Source organism: Mobula birostris, chromosome 32 (assembly GCF_030028105.1).
Source record: "Mobula birostris isolate sMobBir1 chromosome 32, sMobBir1.hap1, whole genome shotgun sequence".
NCBI lineage: Eukaryota > Metazoa > Chordata > Chondrichthyes > Myliobatiformes > Myliobatidae > Mobula > Mobula birostris.
This window is the reverse complement of record NC_092401.1, coordinates 6,435,486-6,445,683: the sequence shown is the minus strand read 5'-3', so window position 1 is coordinate 6,445,683 and position 10,198 is coordinate 6,435,486. Positions and strand designations below refer to the sequence as shown.

The following is a 10,198-nucleotide window of genomic DNA, read 5'->3' as shown; positions in this document are numbered from 1 at the left end:
AGTGATGGGGGCCACGTTGTTCTCTGCAAGTGTGACTAGGGATGAGTGTAAGTTTTAATGTCCAGTTAATCATCGACATTAGGGCCGCCTCCGCCTGACACTTTATCACCTTGAGCTGATTATTCGATGACCTTTCTTCCATGATACGGTCAGATGTGGGAATGCTGCTGATCGTACAATTCCTAAATTTATGAAGCAGCGCATGGATGCGTGTTGCTAAGTAACAGAGACAATAACGATCTCCAAGAAGAGAAAGAGAGTCTAGCCATCCCAACAATGAGGCCCATCCATCAACCAGAAACACACCTGGTCCAAACTCACAGCGGCTGTGAAGCACCAGTCCGCTGGGGGAACTCAGTGAGTTGACCATCGTCTGTGGGAAGAAAGAACCGCTGGCGTCAGCCAACGCATTTTCAACCTCACAGGTCAATTACTGCTTTCCTCCCTCAGCTGCTGTGCGACCGCTGAGTCCTCCCAGCAGACCGCGTGTTGCTCCACGGTCCGGCATCCGCAGACTCTTGTGTCCCCACACAAACGCAGTGGCAGGTGAGAGGGTGGGGGTTCGCCCTCGTGCGAACTGCTCCGGTGCCACCTGCCGCAGCCTGGTCAGTGCTGACACAGGCTCGGCCTGAAACCTCCTTGCTTCACGGATGCTGCCCGACCTGCCGAGCTCCTCCAGCAGTCTGTTTGCAACTCACCAAACCTCTTTGACAGCACCTCACGCATGTGGGATCCCCTCCGCCTGGGAGGGCAATGAAGGAGATAGCTGGGAATTCCAACCCCTCCGTTCACCCCCGTTCCAAGTAACAAAGCACCTGAACTTGGAGATCTATTGCCTTTCTGTTATTTTTGCCTGGTCGGGATGCAGGAAGTCCTTCCCAGTTCAGCAGCAGCTGAGGAAACCAGTTCCCCACTGTCCCATGCTGGTTAGCAAATGCTTGGTTTGATGATAATGGCCACACGTCAATCACTAGAGAGGGAGGTGCACTTTGCAAACTGCTGGAGGAACTTAGCGGGTCAGACAGCATCCATAGAGAGAAATGGACAGCCGTCATTCTGGGCCGATACCCTCATCTCGACCTAAAGCGTTGAATGTCCTTTTCCCTCCACAGATGCTTCCTGACCCTCCGAGTTCCTCCACCCTCTTGTGTGTCGCTCCCGATTCCAGCATCTGTAGTCTCTGGCGTCTCCTAAATTTGTTACGCTGAGCACATTTGAGGTTTGACACCAGTGGGATACTTTCAGTTATATAGGCTGGGTAAAAGTGGCCGTCTGAAAGGCTTTGTGCGTCCTGTGTGTGGGTTTAAAGTCTGCCGAAGGATCCCTCATCTAAAACATTAATCGTTCCTCTTTCTGCAGATGCCTGACCTGCTTGGCTTTTCCGTCTTTCTCCATTTTGTTTCACCCCCACCCCCCTCATTTTTTGCGGATGAGTCCAGCCCGCCAAGCAAGTCCCACTCACCCCGCCATTAACAACACAGGCCGGTAGCTTAATGTGATGATGACAGTCCTTGTTAAAGCCATTTCAACTCATCCCATCCCAGGCACCTCCCGTCACCACCACCCCTTTGTTAACACGATACTGCAGATGCTGGGATCTGGAGGGAGTAACCAGCCGCACATGGACAGTGGGTGTTGTAGGAGCCACGTATCTGTAGCCTATCTGCTTTGTTTTCTGTGCTGTGCGTTCATCATGGTGTTTTGCATTGGCCTCCGTCGGTCAGAGTCAACCATGGATATTGTGTCCTAGCTGTCTACATACGCAAACCTGGTCAGTACAATATGGAGAGCAAGCTGTTGCCCATCTAGCAAGCTCCCCCTCTCCACGCACCTGATGAACCCAAAGGTACAGCAGAGACCGATACAGTTTGGTACCTGGAGCATCACAGGAGTTTCCAGTCAGCGTTGAACTCAATGTAGGACTGCCTTAGGGACTCCAGCTCTGGATTCTCTTCTTGGGGTTTACTCCCGAAGCCTTTCCCATAAATGGGTTTGGCCGCAAGGCAGCGGAGGTTCGAGATCAGAGCTTCCCTTCTCGTAGACGAGCTGCCAACCACAGCTGATGAGCCCCATCTGCCCAAAGCCACTGGTTTTATGGCGCCAGCGACCAGCCTTTGCCCCTTCTCCTGTCAGTAGAAACGGTTCCGCTGGGCTTAGTAGCTAAGCCACACATGAAGGCCAGGAGCTGGACTTAGTTGTCAGAGGCTATTTGAGACACACACCATTAGGAATATTTAATAGGCAGTGGGATCTTGTCCCCATTACCAACCCCCAGTTATAACAACCTTAAGGAACTAGTCACATTAGTGGGAGCACAGTAAAAGCAAAGGGAATAAGTTACGTATTCATGCTTATTTTGTGGCCGGGATAATGCTTAATCGTATGTTTACTAATTGCCAATAAAGGATTGAAATAGGCAGTTTGACTCTTTGAAGGAATCACTGGAGTAGTGGGCGTGTCACACAAGTATAACAACTCCTTCTGGGGTTGCAGGCTAATGGAAATTGTTTTGTTTTGGTTTTGGATCAATTTTGCTGCTATATTTTGTCAGCAATGATTTGAAAAGTTATACCAAATAGACAGCAGCTTGTATGACATCTTTTGCTGTTCATGCTGTGTGCTTGGTTTGAAACACAGTTTTGAAGTGGTCAAACATTGCTGTCCACATTGGCTCTTAAATACCCTTTGTAAAGGTTTTGCAGGACACGCGGTTAAAATGAAGGATGGACAGTGCTGGCTTTGCCAGTAGTTCCCAACTCCTGACAAAACAAATAAATTAACTTTGTGCTGTTCACCCATTCTAGTGGTCGAGGGGTACACTTCCAAAATCTTTGCTGGATGCACGAGAAGCCAGTTTTAAAACTCATTCATGTAATCCTATTTGTGTGAGTCATGTATGCATTCTGTGCATTTCTTATGGTAACTAGTCACATTAGTGGCGGTCTGGTAAAAGTGAAGGGAATAAGCCTTGTATTCATGCTTATTTCATGGCAGTTTGTAGTTTGGGACCAGTGGAGATCATATCTTTGCTGACCACTTAATACCACTTCAAGATTGCATGATTGGTAATCTATATACTACTAAAACTCTCATGCTGTTTCTGTCTCTTTGTGACCTCCAATTAGCGCAAACGGTGCGTTACAGCGGCACTTTTTTTGGCTAAATCTAATTAAAATGCGCTAACTTACAGAATCCAGGCAAAGTTCAGGGTTATATATTCGTATAAAATTGCTCATTCGCCAGAATAAACAGGCTCCCTTTTAACCCGAGACCCGATCGGCCATCATGGAAATCGGGACACGACACCCGACACATGCACACAGCCAGCCTCAGCAGCCACACCTACCAGAGCAAAAGGACAGGGCAGCTCTGTTTTGCGGGGTCACATTCTGCTAATCACCACCATCAGCATGTGCAGGATTGGGACAGATCTAATTGCCACCCATCAATAAGAGATAATTAAATCTTATTGTAATAACATACTTTGAGACACCCATCAAACCCTTTGCTGCAGTCAAAGGACAGCGGTGACTATATCACATCCATTTAGGAGAGCGCCAACCACATCATCAAGAATAATCAGCATCCTTTGGTGTTACTGCTTCGTATCTTCTATCCAGCATTATGGTAAAAAACTGGTCAGCATAATTATGCCGCGTGGAGAGGGAAGGAGGACATTATGGTCAAAAGATGACGCCAAACATTGTTGGTAAGCGGCAAGGAGAGGGAGAGAACAAGAATCGGATGAGGCCAGGGCCGCACAACTCCAGGATCAAACAGTCAGGACAAAAAAAGATGAGAGAAGAAGAGACAGAGGAGGAGAGGCATGCACGTCTCCAGGATCAGAGACAAACAACAAACAGCAGAAGAGATGAAGAGATGAGGGATGAAAGGGCTGCATGTCTCCAGAATGACAATGAGGGGCACAAGGGTGGCAGATAAACCACAAATGATGCCATCAAAAGTGTCCTTCGTTAAACGAGGAGGAGCTATATTTGCTTTGCTACGCATCGTTCTTCTTTAATAAACTGAGGTTTTCTACTTCAGTTTCCAAATCAAAGAGATAGCAATAGCATTCAGGAAAATTTAATGTTCATTCTGGTCACATCAGACTGCACTACCCTTCTCTCAAGGGATGCCCCAACGGGTCACCCCATTGTCTTGTTGCTAATAAAGGACTGAAATAAGGAACTTGACCCTTTGCAACAATCATTTCATTGGGGTCGAGAGTGCCTCATACAAATATAACTCTGTGGCGGTCGTGGGGCACTGGCAGTGCTTTGTTTGACTTTGGATCAGTTTGGACGCTACAAGTGATTTGGGTCGAGACGCCTTCTCCTGGACTGAAAGATGGTATAAACAGGGTGAGGAGAAGGGGTGGAGAAACAGCTGTCAGGTGACAGGTGGATCCAGGTGAGGAGGGGTGATCGGCAGGTGGAAGAGGGGAGAGCTGAAGTACGTGCTATTGCGTGCATGGCAGAGGGAGGGGGCAGTGCTCACGCTGGTGCAAATGAGCGAGAGGGTCGATGCTTGTGCGTGGGGGGGCGGGTTTGGGATTCTGATGCTTCTGACGTTCATTTGTTTTTGTTTCGTGGATGTCTGTGAAGAGTATGAATTTCAGAATGTTTACTGTAGACATTCTCTGATGCTAAATGGAACCATTTAATCAGCTGGGGAATGATGGGTGGATCCATGTGAGGGATGATAAGCAGGTGGAAGAGGGCAGAGCGGATGTAGCAGTAGGGGCTGGGAGGTGATATGTGGATTTGACAGAGGGCAGCGGGTGATGGAATCTGATAAGAGAGGAAAGTGGAGAATGGAATCAATGGGGAGGTGAGATACAATTGGAGTAGGGAGAGGTCCCAGTGGGAGGAGTGTGGGGGAGACAAGCAGATGGTATGGTGAAGGAGGGGAAATACAGGACAATAAGAGATGGAGTGAATGAGGAAAGACTGGGTAGATCAGGAATGGGGGTAGTAGTTGCAGTTTAGTGAAACTAAATTATTCAGAGTTCATGCTGTTGGGTTGTAGACTGTCTGACGGAATGTGGAGCACTCTTCCTCCAGGTTGCTTTGATTGTCACCCCTGGCAGTGAAGGAGGTGAGGGTACAGATGAATGAAGGAGGCGAGGGTACAAATGAGTGAAGGAGGCAAGGGTACAGATGATAAACACAACAACATTTGCAGATGCTGGAAATCCAAGCAACACATGTAGCTCAGCATGGTCTCGGCCTGAAATGTTGACTGCTTACTCTTCCATAGATACTACGTGACCTGCTAAGTTCCCGCAGCATTTTATGTGTGTTGCAAGGGTAGAGATAGCCCGTATGGGAATGGGGAGTAGAATTAAACTTCTTTTGTTCCACAGATCCATCCTCCCTCCTTCCTTCTTACTAACTTGTATCTCTCTCTTCCCCAGTTCTGACAAAGCATCTGTTGTTTCTCTCCACAGACGCCGGCCAGCCTGCTGAGTGTCTTTCCCGGGAATTTCTGGTGTTTATCGCAGTCAGGAGATGGCAGCCAATCTGCAGCTGCTTCCACAGGCCAACACACCAGAGCACTGTGACGTGGTCTAATCCCCAATTACAGCGTGACGATGTATAACAGTGTCCAAAATAAAGCACTGGTAAAACGGTCTGTGAGGTTGGACAGCACAGGGGTGTGGGGGTACAGGGGGACATTAGGGACCCTTTGCTGGTTTAGTGCCACGCAGTAAATTAAGCCCTGATTGCTCCTATGCCTTCTGCCTTCTGTTACAGATGTTGCCCTGCATCAGAGTAGCTTTGTTCAAATTATGAAAGAGATCCCAGATCAGACCCAAACTTGTGGAGAGTTAACACGGACATTGGGCTTGTGTTTTCTTACATATATATATATATATATGGTACTTAGCTTCAAAAGAAAAATCTGTATTCATCCCTCCTTTTTGTAAAGAAAGTATACACACAAAATCACTGCAATGGAACATTAGTTTCTAAAGGGCTGTGGGTGTAAGTTATCCAGGAGTTTTAACTCGCTTTTTATTGGTGGGGTCTCGGTTAATCCTCCTTAGCAGCCATGAACACAAATGCTTGATGCCAATTGCGGGGAATCTGATTCACGGACAGCAGTTGTGGGATTTTCTGACGCGGAGATTCTGCGGCTAAAATTCATCGATGATGGCAGTGATGCTCTGGAAAACGTCCTCCTCTGTTCCTTCCCCTTGAACCTAAGAGAGACCAAGACAAATCTCACTAAAGTGGTCAGCCCACACTGTTCAAAGTAACACGTATGGTTTATGCACCTCTTCCCCCTTCATCTATCCCACCTCCCCAGATACGTGTCACTTTTGCCCTTTGTCCTTGACAAGTTGTGGACACAAGCTCACCACAAAATCCAGCCTACCCATCCTGGACACTTGTCTACACTTCCCATGGCCTAGGGAGAACAACCAACATAATTAATGACCCCACCCACCCTGGAGAGTATCTTTTCTCCACCCTTCTTCCATCAGGTAGGAGATCCTAAACCCTGAGAGCATGTACTATCAGGCTCAAGGACAGCTCCTATCCCGCTGTTACGAGATCCTTGAATGAACCTCTTCTATAAAATAGATGACTTCTTGATCTCATAATCACTCCCACTGAACCTCATTGTCCACCTGCTCTGCCCGTTCTCTGTAACTGTAATACTATTCTGGGAGAAGATGGCACCAACCAACAAAAGTGATGCCCTCAAGACGGTTCATGAAGCAATTTACTTTGCTTTTTTAATATCTTTTTTAAAATTTCAGATGTGGTTCTGCTACTGTTAGAGCATGTTATCTATACTCTGCTGGTGTGATTTTGAGCCAGTCAGGCGATCTGGACCTTTACTGTCCTCGGAAGTAATCCATGAGGCTGTGACCAAAGCTGGGAAGCCAGGAGATGGGGGCTCGGGCCCCATGATAGACTCCACCTCCAGCCGAGCTCAGCGATTAAAGCCCTGAGGAAGACTGAAGTCATCGAGGTGAGTGCGGAGGTGAGCAAGCGCTCGGGGCTGCTTACCGGCCTCTCGCTAGCTGCTGCCGCAGAAGTTGTGTGCGTGTGGCGGGCTCTCAGTCTCCCCCTCACTGCTTCCGAAGGAAGGAAGGTCCTTGTGTTCGAGTGTGCTCTCTCTCCCTCCGTGGTGTCGGAGCGAGGTTTAACTGACGCGGATTGTAGACTCAGACTCTGATTCAGGTTTATGATGTGTTCTAGTCCTGGTTCTGGTCCTTTGGGGTGATATTTGAATCAGGGTGGTCTGCAGGTAATGAACATTGAGCTGAACTGAACCGAAACATGCCTTTTGGTTCTTCTGTTTTCGTATTCTGTGTTTTCACTCATTTTTTTGTTGGCGCTTTGCGCGTTGACGTTCGATGCTTTTTCTTTGAACGGTTGGTTCTGTGGCTCTTCTTTGTCCGTCGGGAGGATGGGGCTTCTGGTTTAAGGTGGTGTGATTTCTGGCTGGTGGGCAATGAAGCAAAGAAAAGTACTAAACACTTTGTTAATCACTCTTTTCCTGGCACATGATCATTGCAAGTGATAGTCTGTAACTTCCCTTTGGGCTTGTAGACAATTGGATGTGGCAGAACCAAACCAAGGCGAGGCGAGGCAGCGGGCCCATCACCGAGTGTGAGAAAGGCCCGAGGTTCGATCGTTTTAAAAGCCGTGCTGAAGGCCGAATTGAGCACACCGATTCAACTGAGCTCAATGTTCGGATGGAGGCTGAAGTGCCGTGCCGAATCGGAGAGGTCGGTTACAGGCTGAGTCGAGGCGGTGGGGTCTAGACCCCGGAGTGTATCGGGGTGATTAAACCTGATGTTTGGACACTGATTTAGGCACTGGGCCAGATTGAAAAGGTCAGGGTGTCGGGGCCCAAGGCAAGAGATGGGCTGGTTCAGGTCACTGCTCCACGACTCAGCTCTGTGCTGAACTTGGGACTTCAGTTCAGAACCTTACTTGCTTGCATGACATTTTATTCTCCCTCTCTACACAGTGGGTGTTCGACAGTCTTTTTTAAAATACGGGTTCTTTTGGGTTTCCTTGTTTCGTGGCTGCCTGTTAGGAGACAAATCTCAGGGTTCTGTAATGTATTCATTCTTTGGTAATAAATGTACTTTGAATCTTTGAATTTATAGGAGCATTTATTGACAAATTGCCAGTTCGCCAGTTCGCTGCTGTTGTACACTGCGTGGTCGGGAATCTTCTGGAGGGAAGGCCTCAAAATCCCCGGCTTTGCCTGCTGTTGGCGACCGAGATTGAGGTCGAATCGTTTGGACAGAGATGGCACTCAGTACTCGGTGTCGGAGGGCTGATCGGAGGCTCGAAGTTTTCGGACGACTCAGAGTCGGACTGTGGTCGGGCATGGCAGGGAGAGTTTTTCTTCCTTCTCCTGTCTGCTTGAGATGTGGGACATTTGAGAGACTTTGAACTTTATTATGCTCATGGACTTCTTCATCAAGTTATGGTATTGTTGCACTGCTGTAACTATATGTTATAATTATGTGGTTTTGTTAGTTTTTTTCAGTCTTGGTCTGTCCTGTGTTTTGTGATATCACACCGGAGGAAATATTGTATCATTTCTCAATGCATGCATTACTAAATGACAATAAAAGAGGACTGCGTGTCTTCATAATCTAATGTAAATTGCCCATATTCATTACCAAGGACTAAATAATTTAGAGCAGTTATGGCCAGATTGTTCTTAAGGCCCAATGCCAGCAAATACAGGTGAAAGAAATACCTTTTATGAATACTCAATCCCACCTGAACAAGTTTATTCACAAGGATTGTGCCACGCAGCTACAAGTATATTAGTCTCTTTTCTGTAAACTGATAATCAGAAATTAGGGATAAAATGCAACTCCCAGACAACCAGCAGAATAAAGATGCAAAGTGTCAAAAAAACTTACCCCTCACACCCCCCTTGAATCCACCCCCTCTCACCTTCAATGCATGGCCTCTGGTATTAGACATTTCAACCCTGGGAAACAGATGCTCCCTGTCTCTCATAATCTTATAAACCTCTATCAGATCTCCCCTCAGCCTCCGCCACTCCAGAGAAAACCTCTCAGGTTTGTCCAGCCTCTCATTATAGCACATGCCCCATAAACCAGGCGGCGTCCTGGTAAACCCCTTCTGCACCCTCTCCAAAGCCTCAACACCCTTCCTACAGTGGGGTGACCAGAACTGTATGTAATTCTCCAGATGTGGCCTAACCAGAGTTTTATAAAGTTGCAACATAACCATTTTTGAACTCAATGCCTCTACTAATAAAATTGAACCATTTCTGTTAATACCGTTCTCTGCAGCCCAATGTTTTATCAAACTTTTGTCAGTTAATGCCCCCATCAAATTCTTCTGGATCTTTTACTACATTGCAATCATTGAATTCAAGCGAATTGCTGACTTTGGGGTCATGTGTTACTCTTGTATTGTTGACCCTTCGGCCCCTCCATCTCACCATTCCTTGTAACACACTGCACCCTCTTTAATTTTCTATTATCTTCCCAAGGCCGAATGAGCCAGCAATACCTAGATCTTGAGTATGATGCAATAATTGTTATTGTTGCAGAAAGTCTTGAGCAGTTTTAATTTAGTGGATGGGAGAGGATATTTCCTCCTTTGTACAACCCGGAACTAAAGACACGCCAGCTAAGACAGATGAGCAGAAGTAGAATGCTTGGTGGGCGGAAGAACCTTTGAATACTTTTGAGGCGGATTCATAGATTTCTGATGAGCAGGAATAAGACTTTCACCTGCTTACCTTCCCTGTAAGGTGTTCTCCCCGCACACCCACCAACTCACCTCAATCTGCCGGGGACCCATCTACATGATAGTTGACAACTACCCTACCTGCCAGCACACCTTTGGGATGTGAGAGGAAACCAGAGCCCCATTCTTCCCCCCACCACCCCGGGGAAGTCGACAAGGCCAGAGGGAGAACGTGCACAGTCCACATAGACAGCAACTGAGGTCAGATTCCAAGCCAGGTCCATGGAGCCCTGAGGCAGCAGCACTGCCCGCAGTATCACTGTGCCACCTGAAGGGGGAGTATTTTTATAGCCCCATTCACATCTCTATTGAAGTCAATGCAGACCCTCCACATGGTCGTGCAGAAATTTTTCCACAACCACCCGATGTTAAAATGATCGGTAGAATGGAGGGAGAGATTGCTCACCACCTTTCAACAGATCAAC

General features: G+C 47.4%; 1 protein-coding gene across 2 annotated transcripts in view; it reads right to left on the bottom strand.

Annotated features, from left to right (window-relative positions):
• Nucleotides 1-5,898: 5,898 nt before the first annotated feature.
• LOC140191241 (adenylate kinase isoenzyme 5-like) overlaps nucleotides 5,899-10,198 on the bottom strand; it is a 136,984-nt gene continuing 132,684 nt past the window's right edge. For both annotated transcript variants that reach the window (XM_072248448.1, XM_072248450.1), the window contains exon 14: nucleotides 5,899-6,208. In XM_072248448.1, coding sequence (XP_072104549.1) covers nucleotides 6,143-6,208 — 66 coding nt within the window. In that variant the 3' untranslated portion in view covers nucleotides 5,899-6,142. The remainder of the gene's footprint in view (nucleotides 6,209-10,198) is intronic.